General features: G+C 51.5%; 1 protein-coding gene across 9 annotated transcripts in view; it reads right to left on the minus strand.

The window, feature by feature from the left end:
• Nucleotides 1-25,768, minus strand: part of ANKRD11 (ankyrin repeat domain containing 11) — a 153,422-nt gene that overhangs the window by 12,187 nt on the left and 115,467 nt on the right. For 8 of the 9 annotated variants that reach the window (XM_080637872.1, XM_080637869.1, XM_080637868.1 and 5 more), the window contains 5 exons: nucleotides 22,826-22,964; nucleotides 8,909-9,079; nucleotides 7,598-7,801; nucleotides 5,668-5,810; nucleotides 4,951-5,098 (listed from right to left, as the gene is read on the minus strand). In XM_080637872.1, the coding sequence (XP_080493998.1) occupies nucleotides 4,951-5,098; nucleotides 5,668-5,810; nucleotides 7,598-7,801; nucleotides 8,909-9,079; nucleotides 22,826-22,964 (805 nt within the window). Of the gene's footprint in view, nucleotides 1-4,677; nucleotides 4,876-4,950; nucleotides 5,099-5,667; nucleotides 5,811-7,597; nucleotides 7,802-8,908; nucleotides 9,080-22,825; nucleotides 22,965-25,768 lie in introns of those variants that run through there. The other variant, XM_080637875.1, reaches the window with a different exon arrangement.

The raw sequence follows: 25,768 nt of genomic DNA on the forward strand, positions 1-25,768 counted from the left end.
TCAAGAGAAGAACCTGTTAACAGGGCTATGACTGCACAAACCATAGGTCAAGACTTCGCATGAGACTGGAAACTTAAATTAGCATGGATTAAAACCTGCAGTGTTCTCCACCTGGCACAGCCATAATGGTGGCACTCATGGGACAGGCTGTAGCAGGGAGCTCTGCTGAGGGATAGCCCAGGAGCACTGGTACAGAGTGCTGTGCCCTCCAAACGGGGAGGGATGGCAACACACGATGAGCACGCAAACCTCCTCCTCTCTACACACAGGCTGGACTGTGGTCAATTGCTGAGGTGAGTAGCTCGAGAGAGGACGCCTTCAACACTTGAGCGGGGCGAAGCTCAGCGTCCAGGAGCCTCAACTCAGAGCGGCAAGAGCCACTGAGGGAGCCTCAAGTCCCGACAGGACTTGCCCAGGAGCCGGCAGCTCCGCTGACACGAGCAGGGACTCACAGGGGGTGGCGACAGGAGGGATGGCACCAGCCCTGATGGGGTAAGAACCAGCCCCAGGGAGCAGGAATGATCAGGAGTGTGGCACGGCAGTTCACAAGGGCAGCGAGTGGGATGGTTCGTGGGATGGTTCGCACTCGCCTCAGGACCAGGGCCCGCTCTGGGAGCTCTGCTCTGGCTGCCCCGGCGGTGGCCACCGGAGGCACCCAGACAGAGCCGATGAGAGGGGAGGCTCCGTGCAGAGCTCGGAGTGCAGAGAGTGCCTGCACCGGTCCGGTGAGGGAACGGGGCCCAATGGGCAGGGCTGCACCCGGTGCTCCCTGGTGCCGGTCCTCCTGCAGCAGGGGCTGAGCTGCGGGACGCTGTCAATAGGCTGCAAGATGTCAGGGAAGCTGAGAGGAAGCAGCACTGCTTGCTCCAGGCCCAAACTGTGCAGGGGCCTCAAGCGTCCATCATAGCTCATGCAGGAAAGGAGGAGGCCGTTAACCCAGGAAGCTGGGAAATAGTAATATAAAAAAACAACAAAACAAGGAGGAAGAGGACAATTAAAAGCAAGGGGCTTCCTCCTAAATTTGATGTCCCCACTCCGAACCGCTTCGAAGTTCTGCAGTGGGCTGATGAGGAAACGCACTCACACCATGAACAGCCAGCTGATGCACTGGTAAAGAAGATCTCTACTGGTGCTGCCAGGAAAAAGTGACGGGTCGTAGTGGTAGGAGACTCTACTTTGAAAGGCACAGAGGCACTTATCTGTTGGGCTGACCCAGGCTCAAGGTGTGCTGCCTATCCAGGAGCTCAGATCAGGGATGTTGCAAAGAGGCTGCCTGCTGTAGTAAGTCCCACTGACTATTACCCACTTCTAGTCGCCCATGTAGGTGCTAGCGATATAGATAGCAGTAGGCTGGAGAACATTAAGAAGGACGACAGAGCCCTGGGAGAGGTGGTTAGGGGCTCTGGAGCTCAGATAGTCTTTTCATCAATTCTCCAGGATAAAGGGGAGGGCCTTAAAAAGGCTAGGTGGATTTGGCAGGTTAATAAATGGTTACAACAGTGGTGCCATAGCAAGGGGTTTGGGTATCTAGAACATGGGACTCAGTCTGGGAGGCCAGGTGTACTGGAGGCTGGTGGAGCTGGTCTGACAACGAAGGGGAAGAGTGGTTTTGGTAGGAGGCTTGCCAGGCTGGTCAAGGATGCTTTAAACTAGATGGTTTGGGGGAGGGGGGCATCGTTCCATCCCAACACTCCCAGTCAGTGGCCAGCACCTATAATTAATGCTTGGAGCAATGTAGAGATATTCCAGCCACTCCAGCCAATGAGCCGGTTTCATTTGGAGCTCGGCTCAGATGCCTCTGTACAAACGCCCGTAGCATGGGGAACAAGCAAGAGGAATTGGAGATGTGTGCATGTCTACAGGGATATGATATCACTGGTATCACAGAAACATGGTGGGATGGCTCCTGTGACTGGAGTGTTGGAATGGAAGGTTACAGGCTCTTTAGAAAAGACAGGCCTGGCAGGCGGGGAGGAGGAGTTGCTATTTATGTTAGGGATAGGCTGGAGAGTATGGAACTCTGTCTGGGGACGGGTGAGCAGTCAATAGAGAGCTTGTGGATCAGGGTTAAAGGGAGAGCAGCAATGGGGGACATTACTGTGGGATCTGTTACAGACCACCTGATCAAGAGGAATCTGTGGATGAAGTGCTCTACAAACAGATAGGAACAGCCTCACGCTCACAGGCCCTTGTTCTCATGGGGGACTTCAACCACCCTGGTATCTGTTGGAGCGATGGTACGGCCTGGCACAAGCAATCCAGGAGGTTCCTTGATTGTGTGGAAGACAACCTCCTTCTGCAGGTAACAGAGGGGCCGACAAGGAGAGGTGCCGTGCTTGACCTCGTGCTCACCAACAGGGAAGGGCTGGTTGGAAATGTGACCACGGCAGCCTTGGATGCAGCGACCACGAGATGGTCGAATTCGAGATCCTCAGGACAGTGAGAAGAGCGTGCAGCAAGCTCAGTGCCCTGGACTTCAAGAGAGCAGACTTTGGCCTCTTCAGGAACCTGCTTAGTAAGGTTCCATGGGATACAGCCCTAGAGGGCAGGGGGGCCCAAGACTGTTGGTTGATATTCAAGGATCACCTGCTACAAGCTCAGGAGTGTTGTGTCCCAGCTAGAAGGAAGTGCAGCAGGAGGGCCAGGAGACCTCCATGGATGGATAAGGAGCTGCTGAGGAAACTTTGAAGGGAAAAAGAGGCTTACGAAAGGTGGAAGCAGGGACAGGCAACCTGGGGAGAATACAGGGATGTTGTCCGGGAAGCTACGGACCAGGTTAGGAAAGCTAAGGCCCAGTTAGAATTAAACCTGGCTAGGGATGTGAAAGAATACATAAAGGGATTCTATAGGTACATTGCAAATAGAAGACAGACTAGGGACAATGTGGGCCCCCTCCGGAAGCTGTCAGGAGAACTGGCTACCCTGGATTTGGAGAAGGCTGAGGTTCTCAATGACTTTGCCTCAGTCTTCACTGGCAAATGCTCTGACCACAACACCCAAGTCTTGGAAGGCGAACGCAGGGACTGTGAGAATGAAGACCCCAGGCCCACTGTAGGAGAGGATCTGGTTCGAGACCATCTTAAAAACCTAAACGTGCACAAGTCCATGGGACCTGATGAAATCCATCCACGGGTCCTGAAGGAGCTGGCGAATGAAGTTGCTAAGCCACTGGCCATCATATTTGAAAACTCATGGCAGTCAGGTGAAGTTCCCAACCACTGGAAGAAGGGAAATATAACCCCCACGTTCAAGCAGGGGAAAATGGATGACCCGGGGAATTACAGACCAGTCAGTCTCACCTCTGTGCCTGGCAAAATCTTGGAGCAGATTCTCCTGGAAGGCGTGCTAAGGCACATGAAAAACAACAAGGTGCTTGGTGACAGCCAGCAGGGCTTCACTAAGGGGAAATCCTGCCTGACCAATTTGGTGGCCTTCTGTGATGGGGCTACAGAACTGATGGACGGGGCAGAGCAGTTGACATCATCTACCTGGACTTGTGCAAAGCGTTCGATTCTGTCCCACATGACATCCTTGTCTGTAAATTGGAGAGACATCAATTTGATGGGTGGACCACTCGGTGGATAAAGAACTGGCTGGATGGCCACACGCAAAGAGTTGTGGTCAATGGCTCGATGTCCGGCTGGAGACCGGTAACGAGTGGTGTCCCTCAGGGATCGGTGTTGGGACCGGTCTTGTTCAACATCTTTGTCGCTGACATGGACAGTGGGATTGAGTGCGCCCTCAGCAAGTTTGCCGATGACACCAAGCTGTGTGGTTCGGTTGATACGCCGGAGGGAAGGGATGCCATCCAGAGGGACCTCGACACGCTTGTGAGGTGGGCTGATGCCAACCTGATGAAGTTTAACCATGCCAAGTGCAAGGTCCTACACCTGGGTCGGAGCAATCCCAGGCACAGCTACAGGTTGGGCAGAGAAGAGATTCAGAGCAGCCCTGCAGAGAAGGACTTGGGGGTGTTGGTCCATGAGAAAATGAACATGAGCCGGCTGCAGGGTGCGCTCGCAGCCCAGAAAGCAACCGTACCCTGGGCTGCATCAAGAGGAGCGTGACCAGCAGGTCGAAGGAGGTGATCCTGACCCTCTACTCTGCTCTCGTGAGACCTCACTTGGAGCATTGTGTGCAGTTCTGGTGTCCTCAACATAAAAAGGACATGGAACTGTTGGAACAAGTCCAGAGGAGGCCACGAGGATGATCAGGGGCTGGAGCACCTCCCGTATGGAGACAGGCTGAGAAAGTTGGGGCTGTTCAGCCTGGAGAAGAGAAGGCTGCGTGGAGACCTCATAGCAGCCTTCCAGTATCTGAAGGGGGCCTATAAGGATGCTGGGGAGGGACTCTTCATCAGGAGCTGTAGTGACAGGACAAGGGGTAACGGGTTCAAACTGAAACAGGGGAAGTTTAGATTGGATATAAGGAAGAAATTCTTTACTGTGAGGGCGGTGAGGCACTGGAATGGGTTGCCCAGGGAAGCTGTGAATGCTCCATCCCTGGCAGTGTTCAAGGCCAGGTTGGACAGAGCCTTGGGTGCCATGGTTTAGTGTGAGGTGTCCCTGCCCATGGCAGGGGGGTTGGAACTGGATGATCTTAAGGTCCTTTCCAACCCTAACTATTCTATGGTTTTATGAGTAGTTCCCATATTGTAAAGGTAAGACATCCATTTACCTGCAATTGGCTTCCAATCCTACATCTCGATTGCACCAGGCAAGTCATCTCAACGTAGGCTTCCAGGGCAAACAGCTAGAGCTCCCGGAGCTAAAGCGGGTGGTTATGTTGTCTGAATTTGGGTTACAGCTACAGATGGACTCCTGACCGTGGCAGCAGCTTGCAGGTATTCTGACATGAGTCTAACTTCACTGTCCTCTTAACGTCTCTGTATTAACAGACAGCTGCAGGCCAAAACCATCACTCCCACGTTCACATAAAAGTCAATCTCACCTGTCGAGCTCTCTTCGCTAGAGGGGTATGTGGTCTTTCCCAAGAGCAGATTCACCATGGTGGGAGAATTGGCTACTTTTAAAGGTGTCTCGCCCTTCCTGTTGCTTTGATGAGGATTCCCTCCATAATGTAATAACAATTTCACCACCTGAAAACAGAAATTGAGATTGAAGTCACTCATGACATTTAGATTCCAGGCTTTTTGTACAGCTTTCACACAGAACTAAAAGGGGGATGTCCTCAAGCAGTCTGTCCTCAGGACATGACTTAAGGTACAAATAGTCTTCAATAACAAAGGAGACAAAACACAGCAACATGAACCAACTTGAGCAGGAAAGAAGGGAAAAGAACAAGACATTTTATCCCCTGAAATAGAGGAACAGCAAAAGTAAAACACAGAAGTAGAAGTAAATAAAACACAAACCCAGCACCAGGGCAGGGGAATTCCTGCCCACTACTATCAGCAGCAAATGATAATAAAATCACAGAATCCTAGAATGGTTTAGGTTGGAAGGGACCTTAGAGATCACCTAGTTCCAACTCCCCTGCCACAGACAAGGACATCTCCCACTAGACCAGGTTGTTCAAAACATCGTCCAACTGGCCTTGAACACTTAAAATAAACAGAATCTCTGGTTTTGCTCAGCTGGCTGCTTAAAGCATGAGCTAGGAAAAAAGTTATTAAAACCAGAGCTATGGAGTCCAGCAAAAACCAACCTTGAAGTGCCCGTTGTTGGCTGCATCGTGCAGTGGGGTGTCATCATCCAACCCCTTTGTGTTGACTTCAGCGCCCGCAGCAAGCAACTGCTTTGCAACATCATAGTAACCCCGGTTGCAAGCCTCGTGCAATGCTGTCCAGCCTGCAAGCAAAGGGACACTTAGAACATGGGCATCACCTTCATGGAGAAAGTTAGGGATGGTGAAAATCTCACGCTACGGGTGTGAATGTGTCAAGGAGTCTGTTCCTCTGATGGCCAATGTGATGGGCTTGTTTGCCTGGCTCCCCATGGCACAGCAGGAAGAAACCTGCAGCTCTGCCTTTGTTACTCAAACCAGGTGGTAGCTGAATCAATTCTGCTTTTCCCTCTGGTCATGCAATGTGCTACACACATCTAGATAGCTAGATCATCTATCAGAACGGACACAGCTCTGGGAAACGAAAAGGCAAAGTTTTATGTAGGAAATAAGGAGAATTGCTGATGCTGAGTAAAAGCCATCACCGAGGTCTCAAATCCTTTCCCCTTTCAGCTCCTCCATAAGGGCAAAACACTGCTGCCCATATCAGGATGAGCCCTGAGCTACAGACATGGCTCCCCCACACAGATCTCACCCATATTTTCTGTGTACTCTCCAAAGCAAGCAGCCATTGCAGCTGCAAACAGGCCCTCAGCTCAGGGAGAAACCAAACAGCATGCCTCCACAGTAACAGTGGCTCAGGCTCTCAAACAAACCTCTGAGAAACACGGAATGAAATATTTTATCATGTTCAAACAGACTATTTTTAAGCAGAAACTGTTTTGAAGTTTCCCAGCAAATGTGCTTGGCTCCTTCGGTATTTTGCTGATAGCATCGTGGTAGCTCGTTCCGTTACCTTCACTTGAAGCATTCACAAGGAGCACCTGTGACCAGAATTAATCACAGCTGATACTTCAGCCTAGCACTGGTATTAATCATACAGGCAGAGGAACATGCAGATCTACTTATAGCTCCAAAATCGTGCAAAGAGAACAGCAAAGAGCAAAGTGAAGCTCTGGGATGTGCTGGAAGAAGGGCTAATTCAGCCCCATCACTGGCACTGGTGTGCATCAACAGCACTGCTCGCCACCTCACGGCTGCCTTCTCACCACAGGACTCAGGGTTGTCCCCATTCCAGACTCCCTTTCCCATTCCCACCACCAGAAGCAGGAGCTTGGTGGCCCCACTGAGGAGGAGAAGGAGGTGGTGAGGCTCCTGAGCTGAGCATCAGGATGGTCAATGTCTCCTCTAACACAGACACTGGGCCGGCGCAGCTGGGAGCCTGACCTTAATGTTTGGTACTTAAAAACGAACCCCAAAAAGCTGTAGGATCAGCCAGTCAACCCTGGAGCAACGACTTTACAAACCCACTCTTGTCAGTATTTTTGTGCACATGATTTCTTATATTTTAAGTAAAAAGAGAGCTAAGCCAGCCCACTTCCTTTGTGAATTCCCCTCCAGACTTCCAAGAAGACACCCTCTTGGAAGGACACAAGAAGATGGAGAAGAAGGTCCTTGTCACAGTATAAAGAGTGTGTAGCTGCAGCAACCCCAGGGATGGCTATGGATCTAGCCCAGCCCAGCATCACTGCCCTGCGCAGGACCACGTTCAGAGCAATAGCATAGCCTGGAAATTCAGCTCCCAAACTCCAACAAGGGAACTGATGCTTTTCAGGGATTTATTATTTTGACAAACTTGAAGTAGGGTTTGTTGTTTTGTTTCTAGAGGATAGCAAGATTTTTTCCTCCCCAAAGGACAAAACAATTTCTGGTTAAGCCATTATTTACAAGTCACAAACCCATGTTATAAAGAAACTGCTTTCTCTAGTGGGAGCCATTCTTAGAGGTAGAACATTCAACCAGGTTGGGAAAAGGTTCAGCTGCCCCCCAGTGCTGCCAGCAGGCTGGTTACCTGCGAAGTCTTTCACATTGACATCTGCACCCTCGATTATGAGCTCCTTGATGCGCCGGGCATCTCCTCGGATGGCAGCTCGATGCAGCCGAGTCTCTCCTCGCTCGTTTCTCTTATTTACTTTATCTTTGGTTTTGGAGGCAGAGTTAGGAGTTCCCTTCTGACAAACTGTAGACTGAGAGGGATGCTTTGGTGTTGTGTCAACTGCATGGAGAAAAGAAACAAGAGTAAAGAACCGCAATTCAAAGGAAGCCTAAAAATCCCTTAGAGGGAGCTCTTGCAACGCGTTTCATCTTGCCTCTCCCTAAAACGCTCACCGTAAGGCACGAGAGGCAACTGCACCTCTGAAGTCGCTGTGAAGACAGAGGAAAGCCTGTATATGCATAATGCAGATATTAATTGCAGGCTGCCAAAGCCCACTTGAGAGAACTGCAGCCCTTGCAAAGACTGTAGGCAATCCCAGCATTTGGAAGCAGATAATGCAGCTCCTTACCCTAAAACCTCATTTCCTAAGGGAAGCTGCCTTTAATACGTGAGGTCTGACAGCTTTGGGAGGAGACTGCACATTTCCTGAGAGAACATCTGAATGCTCTGAACACTATGCAGCTTTTCTGCCTCCCCTTTTCCTCACCCCATATAACAGCAACATAAGCAGCTAGATCTGTGTTAAGAAGGAAAAAAATACGTGGCTAGAGCTGCAACATCTGTGTGTAGGGTGCAGATGTGCTCATACAGACAGCACAGTGCCTCTAAAAACCCTGGGGGGTCATGTATGCAGCAGATAAAAATGACTAAAATACAAAATGCATGGTAAACACGTTCCAGCTGCTCCACATCTCACGTTACAGTTGCAGTGGTTACACATCCTATCCCCCTCTGCAGGAAGAAACCTTAAAAAAACCCACAGAGGAAGATATTCTAACATTATTCACAATGTTCCTTTACTGAGTTAGCCCCAGAGCCAGTAGAAAATGTGAAGCTCTAACATGAAGGAGCTCCCGTGGAACCAAAACTGCCGTTAAGCAGCCAGGGCAGGCTCAGTGATGGCCTGGATTTGGCCCACGGGACGTCTGCTACTGCCTTATCCTGGAAGAAGGAAGGGCAGCAGCAGCCACATGTGAGCCTACGGCAGTGCCTGCAGTGGGAGCAGGTGTCCTGCTGCCCTGTTCCTGCATCTCACCTCCAGCACTGTGAGCAGGGAGACCTCATGGAGCATCCTCAGGGATGAGCTGCCAGGGGGTGCAGCTCATCCCTGCTGCCTTCAAGGAGCTCCCTTAACCACACTGAGCAAACCCACCCTCTGGACCTTACCTGGGCTGTTTGCAGACTCTTCTGCTGTCATCTGCATAAGGAGAGCAACTTGTTGGCGCTCGGACAGTGGATATCCTGCCCGGATCCCCGAAAGGCCCATTCCGAAGAGCAAGCCAGGCTTTCTGGTGGCGGGTTCCTTTTTAATCCTCTTCCGCTCAGGACCCTGCTTTTCTGTGGAGACACAGGAACACAAGCTGTGAATGCTGCTGGAACTCAAAGCCATGTTTGCTTCTGAGCAGTGCTAACAGCTCTTCAATCCATTTCTGTATCTCACAAACAGAAAAGCTTGTGGTGAAGGATGCATCCCTGCAGTGGGAGCACCTGCACCCAGGGCAGCTGGGACACACACTGCTCCGGCTGCCCACCAGCTCTTCTGACAGCGTTTCCCAGTATAGGCCTCTACCAGCTCTCCCACCACCATCAAAGAACAGCGCAAGAGGGAGGAAGCAGGTCCTTTGTGGTCTCTACCTTCCATCTTGCTTCTAGGAGCCTCCATTTCATGCCATGGTGCTTTGAGAAGCATACGCAGCCTTACACCACCACAGCATGGACTGAACTGGAGGCACCTAAAAGCATCAACAAAAAGTGCTAACAAGACACAGGCTGACAGCTTGGAAACGTTACCATCTCATCCCTTCATTATCATCAAACGGGCGCACTGCCCCTGGGAGCACCAGGCTGGTCCTCTCCTCCCTAGTGCAAAGCACACACCTGCAGGTCAGGCACATGACTTCTTAGCCATATATATTCTTGCATCCCTCTTAAGAAAATCCCGAACAGGAGGGCAGGAAGAAACTCCTGCCTGGCTTGTCATCCCCCAAATCCCAGCCTGACCCTCAGTCTCCTAAATCAGTCAGCTACAAAGGCAGCTCCCACAAATGGGCTGCGCGTGGCCTCCTCTGAAGTTGGAATTTGTTGCTGGAATGCCATATGCACAGGGATGAGACAAACCCCAGCTTCACCCTGCACCTCCAGCCTTGCTCTCAGGGAGCCACACAGCAGCAGCCTGCTGCAAGCTGGTGAGAAGTAGACCCTGCACTGTGCAACTGGCTGCGTCCTTCCCCGTGCGCAGCTCAGGCATCCAATCTCTGTGAGAAGCCTGATACTAATACAGCCTTGTCTTGAATATTTTCCAGTCTTTGTGCAAGTATTGATCCTTTTCCCATTCAAGGAGAGTCAGCAGCCCTTCCTCTGTGCTTCTGGTTTGTTTGCTTGCTTTGTTGATGCTGTTTGGTGAAAGCACAAATCCTGCTGCATCCTCCTCACCAGCGGGTCCACAGAGCCAGAGCCATGCCAGAGCCATAGAGTCACCACCCTCCCAGGGAAGAGCTTCTGCCTAAGAGCTCATCTCAGCCTCCCCTCTGGCAGGTTCAAGCCATTCCCCTTGGCTGTCCCTGCAGGCCCTTGTCCAAAGCCCCTCTCCAGGTTTCTTGGGAGTCCTGCTGAAGGGATGCATTCAGCAAACAAAGTTTCAAGGTGCCACTTCAAGAAAGAAAAATAAAGTTTTCTTTCAAGAAGCCATCCGAGCAAGAGGCAGAATATCTGCAGAGCAGCATGGCAATTCCTTGCCAGCAGCCAAGCTGCATCCCTCCTACTAGGCAACTGTCCTAAACCCACAAAGAAGCATAAGGAAGATAACGGTGCACGCCAAGTGGAAAATCCAACTTTGATCACGTCTATTTCTGAGCACTGATACAGTTTGTTTAGAGCCAGCTGACTGCAGGGCTGGTACCAACATTCTGAGCAGCCACAGCTACAGAAGTTATCAAAGCCAGGTGAGTGGCTGCTTGTCCTCACATCACACGCTCAAACACCAGTTTGAGTCAAGGCTGGCTTGATGCTGCTTAAGAAACCTGAGCAGTAAACCACCTCACTGCATCCTTGATGTACTGAAGACTGCAGAGACAAGCTGTTCAACCCTACTAAACAGGGATATAAACAGGGACTCTGTTCTCCAACTGACCACCCGTGCTTTTCAACGGAACAAATCCTGCCTGTGACTCTGAAGCACGACATAAACATCTTTTTAATGAAAAGGGAGTTTTGCACAGGCACCAGCCACTGGCTCACAGAGTCACAGCCTGGTTTGGGTTGGAAGGGACCTTAAAGCTCCTCCAGCTCCAACCCCTGCCACGGGCAGGGACCCCTTCCACTGGAGCAGCTTGCTCCAAGCCCCTGTGTCCAACCTGGCCTTGAGCACTGCCAGGGATGGGGCAGCCACAGCTTCTCTGGGCACCCTGGGCCAGCGCCTCAGCACCCTCACAGGGAAGGAATCTTTATTGTCAGCCCCAGCAGAGACAGGCACTCACCAGGATGCTGCCAGGAGACAAAGGCATTGAGAGGTTATTATCACAGTAAGCCTGCAAATACCTGCTCTCCTCAAAGAGGAACACTGTGATCTGGAGCACTTTCACATGGGCTGATTACACTGCTGATATGGTACATCAAGTCTTCCAGTGAGGCAGGATAGGCATGGAATCTCTTCTACTCAAACGTTAGACTCTAAACATGCTGATCATTTTGTTTAAGATATTCTGAAAACCCCAGAAAGCATTAGAGGGATAATACACTTAGGTCTGTGAACAAGTAAATGTCTGATAATGCTCCTCAAGAAACTGGGCTTCATCTCCCAGCAGCCAGGAAGAGGAAACCCCACCATGTAACCACCCGGCATCCTGAAACTGGTAGTCAAATGTGTGTGAGGAGATGCAGACCTCCAAGAGGATATGCAGTGGATCACACAGACGCAAGCTTTATGGACAAGCTGCATGCAGTCTTTTCCCTACCACAAGCCCTGTGCCAAGGCAGGGTCTGGCAGCCTGGGAAAGGCAAATCCTGCGCCCTCCAGCCCAGCTCTGCTTACCCGGTTGTATTTGTTGTTTTGAGAAATCCATTGCGGTCTCTGGCACATGGCCACTGGCAGGACAGAGCCTGCTTTGCCTCCATACAAAGTCCAGCAGGTCAGGAGAAACTGTGACGGATGGGTTTGAACTCACTCACTGGACTTTGCACAGAAGCACAGGTTTCCTCATTCAAACTGCCAGTGGTGTAAAAGTCTCTGGTATTCGAGGGCAGCAATGAGTGGGGCCATCTCCACTGCTCCAGCTCGACTCACGCCACTTGCATCTCCTGCACTCCCTTGGCCACCACTCAGCAGGCAGACCCAAAACCCTTCACCCTGCCCCAAAGTGCCACCCTCTGCTGCCCTCCCACTGCAAAGATCTGGCCCAGAGCAGACGATTTCCATTGCCCCTGGGATCCTGTACATTTAAGAAATGACAACTCCATACCAGGTAATTTCTCTAACCAGACAGCACAGGTCACTCTTCTTCAAGTAGAAGCCCTGGAAATACATCTGTGCACTGAAGGAGAATCCTGGTCAGCTTCTCTAAAGCTACATTTCGGTCACCCTGGCAGCTATAACTGAGCTATAAGATGAAATCAGATCACAGGAAAGTGGACAGTTTTTTAATGGTTTAAAATAAAATCAAACTCGATGTGCTTATGGGAAGAAAACAACTGGGCCCAGGCACTTCCATGAGCTGAGCAGCCAGTTGAGCCAGGCATACCCATCTGAGCACAGGCTGCTCCTCGCCAAGCTCCAGAGCTCCTGCTTGTTAAATGCTGCTCAGCCAGGCTCAGCTTATCCACACACCTCAGCTCAACAGGCAGCTCCTGGTCACATCCAGCCTTGTCACGGAGCACAAGGATGCTCAAGGGGGGGTCACACCTTGGCTGGTGCCACTAGGAAGGGGCTTTGAATTAGAGGCAGTGCAGAGGGGTTGTATGTGGCAGAGGGCTGCTCTGTGTGTGTGGAGGGAGCCACAGTTAGAATGGGAATGTTTTCATTTTACTATTATGGGCTGCTGCACGCTGTCAGCATGAGCCTGTGATTTGCAAGAACTGATTACCGAGTTCACTCGAAACCCCCTTAAACTTCTATTAATCCTGCAGTTGCAGAACGTCCTCCTCCACAGAACATTTAACATTAAAAACCAGGTGATCAACAAGATATAAATAAATGGGAAGCGACCAGCTCCCCCTGGCTATGGTGAGGCAGCCAAGGACTCGGGATTGTGTGTGTCTCCCTGTGGGAAGGCAGCATCACCCGGTGCTGCACAGGATCACCGGATCACACCTAGTCCTGCGTGACCATGGTGCTTCACTCCTCAGTGTCTCCTCCTGCCCGGCAGGACTGGGATTCCTCCCTCTGGTTCTGGGGCCATGGGGCTGCAAACGTGGTTTATTTCAATTCAGAAGACTTTACTCAGACTCTGATTTTCAGCAGATTTTAAAGGGCACCTGCACAAAGGTCTCTGCTCAATGCTTCAGGTGCCACTGGCTCCTGTGAGCTGCTTCTTCTCCTCTGTTAAATGCTTCTCTTATAACACCTTGCAGCAATGTGGAGCAAATTAACAGGAACGCTCACAATGGGTAAAAAAATACCTCAGCAATCAGGAATAAAGGTTATTTTACACTAAAACCGCTTCAGCAAGCTGTATGCATGCCAGTCCTTGTGTGTAAGCACAAAAACCAGAGGCACAAGGGGGTGTGCAGACAAGGAATTATCTCACTGCCCATCTCCAGAGATGGTGGCTGGACCGGGCACACTGATCCTAATGGGAAGGAAGATGACAGTAGCCCAGTGATGCGCTGCGCACCTCCACTCAGCTGTTTTTAAAGCAGCTCTTTTGCTGCTTGCTTCAGCCCTCTGCAAACCTCCAGAGCGAAGCCTCAGCCTGGCGCTGCGGTGGTTTAATTTGGGGATCCTGCTTGGCTCTTCCCTCACACTGACGCTGGCAGGAACCGCACGCACAGGCTTAAAGGGGAAAAAGCAGGATCCAAGCAGAGCTGCGGCTGCCCAGCACAGCCGGGAGCTGCTGCTCCCTCCTTTCATCACACTAAACCCAGGAGGCTTGTGAAAGGCAGGACAGCAGCAGGTTCACAGGACAAAGAGGCCCAAGCATTAGCCCCGCAGGTGGTTCTTGTGCCCAAATTAGAGTGCAGGTCATGCAACGCTCGTGCTGCTGCAATGGGGACTAAATCCAGAGCTGCTGGAAGCCCATCAGCAGCTCTGTGGAGGTCCCAGGGCACAAAGGCGTTCAGGGCTGTTGGGCTGGCTCTAGCAGGCCCGAGCCAAAATGGGAGAGAGGCAGAGGACAGAGAAAAGGGTGGTGATGGAAAATCTGCCTCGAACAGGCACTGTGAGATGCTGGCAGGTTGTGGGGACAGGAGCTCCAACCCTGAGCTGTGGCTGAGCTGCTCAGCTCCTCGCTCCCCACGAGCACATCGTTCCCTGTAATGCAAAAAGCATCTGTTTAAGCTGTTCCAACATGACAACGCACACATGTAAGGTGGTACCCTGAGGAAAAATACCATTTCCAAACCATCCAGCTTACGCTGAACATCTCAGCGTTGCACAGAGAAACTGGCTGTTGGCTTGCCGGTGAGTAGGGATTTAAAACAGTTTATTTGCCGAGCAAGCAGACAAACAAAAGATCAATGAGAATAAATTAGACCAGCACAGACAGCAACAGAGACTGCATTGCACCCCCGAGAGATTGCACAAGCCTCTGTTTTCCCCATCCTCAGCCTAGCACGCGTAAGAGTGACTCATTTTTACTGCAGAAGTTGTAGGGCATAAAACATTTTGGAGCATGTCAGCTCAAACCAGGAGAAAAGCAGGTTTAACCTGAGCACAGGCAGCCTGGAGCTCGCAGGGCATCTGCAGACATGGACCAACGTGTGCTGAACAAGGCTGATCATGAGCCAAAAGGTTTACAGCACACGATACAACGACGTCAAGAGGCTCCGCGGGCATCCCCAGAATTTAAGGACAAGCGTACAGGATGGTGCTGAGGGGAAGGCAGTGGAAACAGCACAACGGCATGGGCAGATAAACAACAGGAGGGCAGTGGGGAGCAGGACAAAAGCAAGGCAGTGAGTGAGAAGGGGGAACAGGGCTGCATGGAGACCACCAAAAAGCAGAGGAAGGCAGCACTGGGGCTGGAAAGCTGCACCCGAGGACCAGGGGAGGCTCTGCACCAGGAGGGCACGGACATGCTGCAGAGCCTGCAATACACACAGGCTGGGGGGCACAGATGGGAGATGATGTCTGGCTCATCAGCCAAGTGAAAGCAGGTGCCAAAAACGAAACCGAAGAGGAAAATGAGAGGAAAAGCTATAGCAGGGTCTGCTTCCACAGAACGGCAAGGAAGGCACCTGAGCCTCTTCTATACAGCAGCGAGCTGCTTTCTAATTTGAAGGATGGGGAGGGACCAGAGCCAGAGCCTGATCCTGCACAGCTAAGCTGAAAGGATGGTGAAGACATCAGCTCCAACACTCAGAAGCGGAGGAGAGGTGTCAGCAGGGGGAACAAGCCCATTTATAACCACATCAGGTCACTGTGTGTGGGACTGAGCCCCATTAGCCTGGGGACAGACAACTCACAGGCTGCACCCCAGTGCTTGCAGTACCTTTAAAAGCATCATTCTGCTAGAGAGGTTCAATGCTGTGTGATCCAAATACAGGCATTCTCCCTCCACTTGCAGGACAGACAATACCATCTATGCATGTAAACGCATCTTCTCACCAGAGCAGCCACTGGCTAACAAACTGCTGCAACAGGAACCAAGGGGCTTATACCAGAAACAAATCTCCATGTTAAACATGAATAATTCTGAGACCCTAGTTTTCAGGTCCAAACCTTTAATTTCCCACAAAACAGAAGGAGATGAAGGAGGGCGGATGGGGATGAAGGCTCCTGACATTCCTCCCCTCCTGGGAGCATCGGGCAAGGCACTCTGCAGACAGAGCTGATAAAAGCTCTTGTATGAAGCAAAAAAGCCATCATTGATAGATTTTTGGTTCACAGAGACACAGCACACTGCAACCTCTCACTCTGCATGTTAAGGAGGTGACGAAGGGGGGAGGAGGGAGATTTATGGCAGCTCCCATCATAAAACGACCTGCTTTTTCCACACAGCACTTCCCAGATGGCTGATGCACACGGGGAGTTTCTAAGGGTGATCTGAAGGCTGGTGTTTGCCAGTCTATCCACACTGTACTGGCATTATGGAGCCCAGCTAGAAACGGAGAAGCTCTGACATTCACTCTCTCCCTGGTTGCTAGGTGAGAACAGTTTCTTGACTATTTTAGTAAAAGGACTGAAATTATACAACCAAAGAAAGACCCAGTGCAGCAGAGCCCATTAGAGCCCTCCAGCTGCACACAGCCGAGCGCAGCCAGAGACGGGAAACGCGCACAAATAGGAGTTTCGGAGGCAGATGCATTTTTTAATAAGCCAGCAATTTGCTTCTCACGGATTCCCTCGCCAGCCTCCCAACTTGTGACTAACGAGCCCATTCCCATGCAGGGGCACTCAAGCCCCTCTCAGGCATTAGGCAACCCAAGAGCCAGCTCTGGGAGAGGACCAGGGTTTGGGTCATCTGATTCATCAGGCATTTTCTAACCTCGCAATTAGTGTCACGTAACATACTCAGGGGATTAGCATGAAGGAGGCTGTGAAGCAGCACAAGTTTCAAGCTCGGAGGCCGGCTTCTGTTGACCGTCCTCACGCTAACCCTGGTCCCCCGGAAGTATACAAGCCCTTGGGATCAGCCCTGGACAGTGCTCTACAGACAGGGAAAGCCGTGTGTGCACTTACAGCTCGCAGGGCTGGTTGGGGTTTTGTCTCTCCCTTCTTCCCCCCAAAAACAAAACCATTCTGTGCCAAAGTGGGGCCTCAAGGCAAGTGCTCAGGTGCTCTGCAAAGGGGCAAGGGCATCTCTGGGGTTTATGGCAGGTTGCTAAAGAAATGTATCATTATATAAGGGAGGACTACAACACAAACCTCACAAACCTGCTGTCTGGCTGGGAATGGACCTCAGGGTGCAAGCAAGGAAGCTGCCAGGACATCTCAGGTCGGAGGGGAGCTGGATGATGGACACGGCTGGGGTGTCACCAACACCCTCCAGAACACCAGCAGAGTGTTATGGGTAGCTGAGAGGAGTAGCAAGAGAGAGCAAGGGGTTGGGGGAGGCAGGAGGGCAGGGGACATGAAGTAGTTCTACCAGCTTCTTAATCTCGGCTTACACCTACTTTATTATTCAAGAACTTAGAAGCACAGTATTCCTTTTATTTCTTTCATCAAAGCAAGAGGCAGAAACAGCTTAAGGACTTCTACATTTCAGCTGCAGGCCTCTCAGGCCATGTTTTCCATTCCCCCCCATCCAGTCTAGCCACCTCTCCCCGCCTCCCCAGGCTGAGATGACCATCAAATACCACGAGACCACAACAGATGCAGATGACGCTGTTGTTATTTCGGTCGGCACGGGAAGCTGCCGCTCTCCATCTCCAGAGCAGGAGTCTCCTCCTGCTCTGTGCCCTGCACCACGGCCAGTCCCCCACCTCCGCCAGCCCCAGCACGGCATCAGCATCGCTGCCAGCACAGCCTGCGTGACATTTGGTTCAACTCAAACAATTAGGGCAACAACAACATCAAGTGATGCTGAGAAATCCCATGACCTGAAGCCACAGTGCTGCTAAACCACACACTGATCCCCTTTGCTTCCCAGCCAGAGACTGAAGCAGCAGTGCTCGGGTGGCACAGGGAGAACCAGGCTCCTGCTTGGCCATGAGCCGCTGCTGATGGAGGAAGGGGCAGCCCAACACTACTGCAGGACCTGAGGGCTTCAGCTTTCAGGTTATCACCCATGGGATTTAAAGGGCATCTAACCCACCACAGATCCCCATCTGCAGCACTTTCAGAGGCACTCAAACCCCTCCTGCCTCCCCCCTGTTCCCTCCTCAGGGGACTTCAGGTCAGCAAAACACTCAAGAGCTGCCACAGACATTGAAGTCTCCACGACAAAACACTTCAAAATAAGGATTTCTCTTGTGTTTGAGGAACTTCATACAAGTGAAGTGGTTTTGGTTGTGGACCAGGCGAGGGCTGGGTACCCCATCTGCTGCCCTCACTGACCAATAGCAGCAGACACTTCACTAGCTCTGCATGGCCACAGCTGTGAGAATGAGCACAGGATGGCTCCAGGGCCCCCACTTTAAAGAGTACATTAATTTAAGCCTGCATGCTATTTGGCAATGGCAGGATTTGTACATGACCTGGACTAAACCAAGCTTCTCTTTTACATGCACTGATTTGTCACCAAGCCCACACAAAACCAGTCCTCTAGATTTCACTCAAGCCTGAGGAGGAACAGGAGTAGAACCTGAAGAGTTGGAGGCACAAAAAATACAGCAGCAACCCTGCAAAGGGAAAATAAGCTCCAGTGTATTCCTCACTTCTCCCAAGCAAATCCTCAGAGGAGACAGACCTTCTGCACCCAAGGGGGTAACAGGCAACAAGCTGGTCCACTGCTGTGGACCTGCAGTTGTGACCCAGCCTTGCTCAGGGAGAGCTCTCAGAGGCCAAAATTAACTCACAGTGTTCAGAGGTTTGTATTAAGTCCTAACTCTCCCTGGTGATGATGATGATGATGATGACTAAAGGTCTGGAAACTAGATCTCAGCCTCGAGCCAAGGGACTCAGGTGACAGCCAGCCTGACATCCAGCTAAAGAAACTGCAGGATGAGTGGGTATCACGAGTTTTACACTCCGGACTCTGCATTTCACAGCTGACCTTCGAGCAGCATTACCTGACCGGGTGTACATGACACGGAGCAGTCAGAAACCTGCTCATGTGAAGCCGCGGGGCTGCAGGGAGGTGGGGAGCGCCCAGCCCCATGCCGCAGTCTGGTGCCGTTGAGTCAGCCTTGTGAGTCAGCCGTGGCTCAGCACTGCTGGCACCAGTGCCCCAGGAGCATACAGGAGGAGCATCTCTGTGCCAGCCACCCCAGCACACCTCTCCTGCATCTCCCTGCACGTGGATTGCCAGCAGCATGGTCCCCCCTTCTCCCTGCCGTGGCCTGCAGGATGCTTCTTAACATCACCATGAAATGCCTAAACTGCTTTCAGTGCAGCACACAAGCAAGGAGCTGCACCAAGCCTCAGAAGCTGCTGAAATTGCTGGGAAAGAAGCTGGATGTACTCGTTTGGAAGCTGCCAGGCAGCACGTAGGCTCTCAGCAACGTCTGGAGATGTGGGGAGATGCCACACGAGTGAGAGGAGAAGGAAGGAGAAGTCTCAGGCAGAAAGATGCTGCTCCCACAGTACTGGATCTGTAACACGCACGGTCTGCAGGCTCACAGCTTTGTGCCTATTTTTTCTCCTAAAGACAGTTTATTCTGTTAACTTTAAGGAACCCAAAAGCCAGAATTGTTGCTCTAGAAACCATTTTGAAGGAGATAACTTTAAAAGCTTTAGCACTGCACCTACTGCACCCAAACTACCCCCTTTAAACCAGTGCTGGGCTCCTGGAGCCCATCTCCCATAAGAGAACAAACCCTGAGTGGCGTTGGGAGCTGGCTCAGCATCAGGGCACAGCGAAGGCACGCTGGCTGGAGGCAGGCTGCTGCAAGCAACACCAGATCAAGAATGAAACCGCTTACTTGCTCGCTTTCTGAACACCTCAGCACTCTGTCAGCAGCGCATGCACCTCAGCCAGCTCTATGAGTGGGCTGCGAGAGCAGCGCTGAAGGAAGGAGGGCAGGTTGAGCTGCCCCACTGCAGCATGAGCAAAGGGTGAAGGGCCGGGACAAACCTCTGCCCTCAAACACTCACCTCTGCCTGGGTGCAGCTGGAAAAGCCATCCCAGTGATGGGAAGCACCGGTGCTCAGGGTAAGTACCATGAGCACACAAGAGATGGAGGTTAACATTTGCAACCTGACGGCAAGGGGACAGTGCCATCTGTGCACCAAGGTGGCAAACACAGGCCATGAGGCATGTGGGCTCATCCCAGCTATCCCAGCACAGGCTGTTACACCACACCCAGCCAGAGTGGGCTTTGCTGTCCTTCCACAGCAAGGCAAACCCAGGACAGATGCTTTCTTGCACCACACAGAGTGCACGCACGTCAAAGCTGAGCCAGAGCTATTCAGGGACAGAAAAACAGGCAACAGATAGGCTGTGCTAAGGAAAATGAGTCACCGCAACAAACCAGGATGAGGATTCACTATTGTTTAAACATTTGAAGAGGGGAAAAAATAGCCCACTACAGGCAAGAAGAGCGCTCTCCTAGCTCTCAGCTCCCACATCCTCACAGCTGAGTTCCACTTGGCTGCGGAATACCCCAGCAAAACTACCCTTACATACACAACAGCCTGTGTACAGCAGCTTAACTGCATTACATAAATCATCTAAGGTCAACCCCACAACTGGAACACTGATGTTGCAATCCTGCTTCTCCCAAGAGCTGAAATCAAAGCTGAGGAAGAGACCAGGAAAAAGCAGCCTCTCCATCCTCATGTTCTGCCCAGGGAAGGAGCAAGGGCTGCAGGGTGGGTTTGCTGCAGCCCCTTTGTCTGAGACAAAAGCCCATCCTCTGACAGCCACGCACGCTTGAGCAGGAGTGTGCAGTGTCAGACCCATGTTGTTAGATGAGCACATGATCCCATGGGCACAGGGCAGCCCTCTGCACTGCAAACATGCCTCTACCTGCTCAATGAAAGCCGTCCTTGAGCCAGGCCAAGGGAACACAAGGACCTGAAACACCCCACGGTTGCAGTGGGGTGGTGCAAGAGGAGAGCAAGGTGCCAGTAAGTCATTTCTCATCTCAAGCATCTGATTCCTGGAGTAAAGGATCTCACAGAAGAGGAACAGGCTCCTACTAAGTCTCGGTCTGACTGCGTGTTTATCTGTAGCTCCCTGCTGCTATCTCCTCCCCAGTGGCTGAGTCACTTCCTCCCCTCAGTCTCCACCAAACAGGTTGCTAGAACCTCGCCTACACCTTCCCAGCGTCTGTGGAGCCCAGTTTGTCTTTAAATGAGCACCATGACCACCTCCGACTGTCCTGTCTGCAGGGGGGAGCTGCGCTGCTGCCCCTCGGCTCGGCTCTGATGCTCGCGTACCTGCTTCCCCAGGAAGGACCAGCTCTGAAGAGGAAGGGGAAGACAAGACTGAAGAGATAGAGTCCCACTCCTGCTGAAAGCAGGGTCTGACGCGAAGGGGTGTATCACAGCCTGCGGTGATGCTCCTCTGCACCCTGCCGCAGCCGCAGCCTGTCCCCAGTTTTCTCCTCTGCTCCCCTACCCTGCTGCTCTCCTTTTAATTTCGTTTCCTTCTCACTGCTGCCAGCAGACGGATTTCCAACATCTCTGCAGCCAGAGACCAAAGCCCTCTTAACTGCTGGGACTCATGGAAAGCACACTGGTGGAGCCCTACCATGACATTTTAGCTGTCACGAGGGTCAGACAGCCCTGAAGCAAGTTTGGGCAACGAAGTATTGAACATGGCAGAAACAGCCTTGACAAAGCAGAAGCTATGGTTCCAGCTAATCAGTTTTGCCTCCCTCCACAGGTGAAACCCCTTGACATATTCAAGTGAGACACTAGAGCATGATGAATGTGCTTGGGAACACAGGGCTCCGACAGGCACCACTCTGCTTGGAGAGCAAGTGAGGATCACCCGTGTCAGGCTGTAACCCTCTCTGCTGCCCAAGGGCAGGGGCCACCCTTCTTCCCACCACTGCAAACCCAAATTGATTCATTCTCCAACTCCCTCCTATGCACACATCCCAAATGCAAACCCAACACTTCACCCCTGCCAAGGCCCATCGGTACGAGCTGTCCTCTAACGAAACAGATTCACGTTTTGTGACTTTCTGTCCCACAGGGAGCTCAGCAACTGTGAAAATTACCATTTGGCACATGGTAACCCACAGAAATGCTGGGCCAGCCTCAAGACACTGGGCTCTAACGGCTGTGGTGGCTCTGACCTGTTAAGATCTGCCCTCCTGATTTCTGAACCAGAGGAAACTGGTCAACAGCTCCAGTAGGCTGACATACCACAGACCACCTCACATGCTCATAGCCCGTTTTATCTCATTGCACAGGTACTGAGCCTTACCTGACCAGAAGTATTTCCAAATGCAGATTTCCTAGAAACTTCCAGAGAGAACCTATGCCAACCTCTGCCCATAAAGCCACAGCTAAGCCCCTTACAACCAAGCAGCATTATCTGCTTCATGTCTAAGCTTTGCTGCAGCTCTTCCCAACTGCTTACCAATCACACAGCCCGGTCAACATCTCTGTAAACACACGGGGCCATGGTGGGGAAGAGCCATGTGTACCAGCCAGTTTTCTGCCACGACATGCAACCTGCCTGACCACAACACAGCCAGGCTGAAACACCCATAGCAGCACCAGTGCCTCCTAGAAACCAGGCATGTGTTGAGGATGCAGTTATGCTGCATCCACCAAAGCAACCTTGGCAGTGGGTTGAACAGGGGCAGACAGGTGACCTTAATGACCTCAGGGTCCCGAGGACCACTTGTAGCAACCCCAAAGAGCCGATCTAACCACTCCAACAGGCCCAAACGGCCACATCACTGAAGTCACACCTACAGTACACCATTACGACCTCCAGACAGCTTTACACACGTTTGATGATGCCTGTGCACACACCAACTGTAAGTAATTGTTCAGTTTAAAACCCCAAAACAACAAAACATGTCTGGAAAGGATACAGATGTATTTACACAGACATACACACATACCTCAGGTTTATTTGAGGCAGATGCATGCAAGTTCATGTTTTTACTACTTGTTTTTCTCTTAGAGAGTACTCATGTTTATCCTCTGATTTATCCTCTAAATTCTTACTAGCAGGCCCAGCACTGTTCCTTAGCTTGTCTAAGCTACAGTTCATGAATTGGACTAGTTAGAAACAGAATGGACCACCAGCCAAAAGAAATGCCTCCCCACAAAGCAATCTCTTGTTCCAGTTAAACACTGGATACTGTGTGTTCACCCCAGCCCAAACATCCGCATTTTGAGGGTGGAATATGTAATTTCTGTACCTGTATCTGAGTCTTTTTGATCTCCATTTGTTCCAACAGTGAAAGGCAACTTCCGTTTAGTCGTTCGCTCCTTCACCTCTTTGCTGCCATCGCTCCGGTCCAACTTTGGAGTCTTGGTTAGAGAAACTTTATCTTTATCCTACAAAGAGAAGGGACTGGATTAGCAAGAGCCTTCCCCAGACTGTGTTCACCTAAACCCTCCAATGTCCTACACCAACCTCATGCAGCACTTGTCCTTCCCTTTTCACCTTGGGTTTCCAGCATCTGGGTTTAGCATCCTGCTAAAAGCAGCATCCACCAAGCTAAGAAGCCCATCAGAGAAGAGCAAAGCCAACCAAGGTTGTTGCATGGTGCCAAAACTCCAACCAATTTATGTGAAAACAGAGCAGATGCTGTGTGTGAAGCTGCGAGCACAGGGGGTAGGCAAGCTGGGGTGCTGGAACCCAAGGATTCCCAACACAACCACCCCCATCACTTGGGAAGGGTTTCCTGATCCCCAGCACACAGAGCACGTCTGAGGGATGCACAAAAACCAGCACTAAAGCTTTTGGTTCCAAGTGGAGACCTGATGGCTTCTCCTTGGGACCTGAGGTATTTCTAGCACAAGAATATGGCATTACTACTTGAGCTTACATGGTAACATGTTATTCCAGAGCATATGCTGGCAGATGGTAACTCTGCGAACATCACTGACTGTCACAGGACCAGCACCGCAGCCAAACGCACTGCACAGACAGGGTAATGATTTCATATCAGTATAGAATCCCAGACTGGTTTGGGTGGGAGGGACCTTAAAGCTCCTCCAGCTCCAACCCCTGCCACGGGCAGGGACCCCTTCCACTGGAGCAGCTTGCTCCAAGCCCCTGTGTCCAACCTGGCCTTGAGCACTGCCAGGGATGGGGCAGCCACAGCTTCTCTGGGCACCCTGTGCCAGCGCCTCAGCACCCTCACAGAGAAGAGCTTCTGCCTAAGAGCTCATCTCAGTCTCCCCTCTGGCAGGTTAAAGCCATTCCCCTTGGCCTGTCCCTACAGGCCCTTGTCCAAAGCCCCTCTCCAGGTTTCCTGTAGCCCCTTTAAGCACTGGAGCTGCTCTAAGGTCTCACTGGATCCTTTATATGAGAAGCAGTATTATTTTAAGCAAGTGCTTCAGGACCGAACACTGTGCCACTGCTCTAACAACAAGGCCAGAACAAGCAGCTTTGTGACAGATCTGATTTCAATAACCCAGCAAAACCTGGACCCTGCGCTCCAGCTATGAAGTTAAATTAAAGACTCTCGAGTCACTAAATCACGCGAGACCATCGCTGGAAACTCAGACAAGCAAATCTCACAGAAATTCCCTTGTCGAGAGCAGCCCGGTCATGCTGTCTGCATCAGGCTCGGCACCCTGGCAGGTGCCTCCTGAGCCAGCAGTCACAAGACTGCAGCGTCACGGTGTACGTTGCTCCTTCCTCTTCCCAAGTTTCTGTCTGGCAACCAGACTTCACCCCCAGATTAGAGAGAAACCCTCTACTGGGATAGAGAGGTTCTGTCTGCACCCTCCTCACGATGGGCAGTGTGGCAGCCTCATGTCTGCACACCCAGCACTCGGCCCCTCACACCAGTCAGGGCTAAGAAAATGGGCTGGGGAATCCCTTTTTTGGTAAAGCAAGCGAAGCAAACCTGTCTGACAGGGGCTGGCGGGAGCCAAGGCACGTTTAGAGCCCAAGAAGGGCAGCCCTGCTCCAGAGCAGCCCTTCCTCGGCACAGGAGGCAGCAGAGCAATGGGAGAGTCAGCATAGCCAAAATAAACACTCCAGCATTTCACTTAAACACTCTGGATTTAAATGCTTTTGTCTTATTTCTTTTTCCTGATGTGAACAGAAATAGTTTGCCATAACAAATAACGCTGTTTCTATTGCCATCTGCAGTCTGGAGCAGCTGAGAGGTGGGAGGCAGGCCAGGGACCATGGATCACCTCCCAGGACCATCTGGTTGCAAGCAGGGATGTGGGTCTGTCCTTTCCCTTCCCAATTTAATGCAAGCTCCAAAAGCAACACTACACTTGAACCCTACTAACAGTGCATCAGTGCTGAGGACATGCTGGTGCAGGGTAAAGCATCATCGACTGCTGAGATGTGGCCCCATCACAAAACTCAACAGCACTTCAAGACAACAATCAGCCCTACAATTTTTACCCTTAAAAATGAGAGCCTCAGACAAGAGCATGAAACCAGAGACTACCATGTGCGTACCTCTTCCTCTGCTGCCTGTGGCTAAGGGTACACCTGCATCCGAGCTGCTCCACTATCACAGAGCCATGGGATCAAGAGGGACTTCATCCTGCTCTGGAAGTGCATTTGCACCTTTCAAAGCCATGTCCTGCAGCTCTGGTTCACCAGCACTGAGTGGTGGCAATCCTTGGTAAGAGACAACTCCAGAAGACTCCAAGGTGGATCAGTCATAGCTGATGCTTCAAAAGTGACACATCCCCGCGCTCATGGGGCGTGCTGCAGTTTCCTTACCCACACCCCTGGAGCAGGCTGCTCCACACCATATTTCAGCAGCAGGATACTCCTTGCCTGCTCTCGCAGCAGTAGGGCAGGACACGGCTGAGCCCCTGCACCCTGCAGTGGGACTTCCTACACTCCACCACTTGTTCCAGACACCAGTTTCATGTTGAGAGCTTCAACAAGAGGTTCATTGTGCTCTATGCAAAAAACCCATGATTTTTTCAGCGTTTTGTTACCTTAAAATACATTTCAAGTGGAGCAAACCCATCATATCATGTCCTGAGGCTTTTTTGCTGCCCAAAAAGCCCCACAAGCATCTCAGCTCCGGGTGTCAGTTGGCAATGCTCCTGCTCCTGCACCCCACTTCAAAGCCAAGATGATGGGTGACAGCTTGTTTCAAACACATCTTCTCTGAAATTGCCTTAATCTCAGGATTTGGCTGTGTGGTGTG

This window comes from Psittacula echo (genome assembly GCF_963264785.1).
Source record: "Psittacula echo genome assembly, chromosome: Z".
NCBI lineage: Eukaryota > Metazoa > Chordata > Aves > Psittaciformes > Psittacidae > Psittacula > Psittacula echo.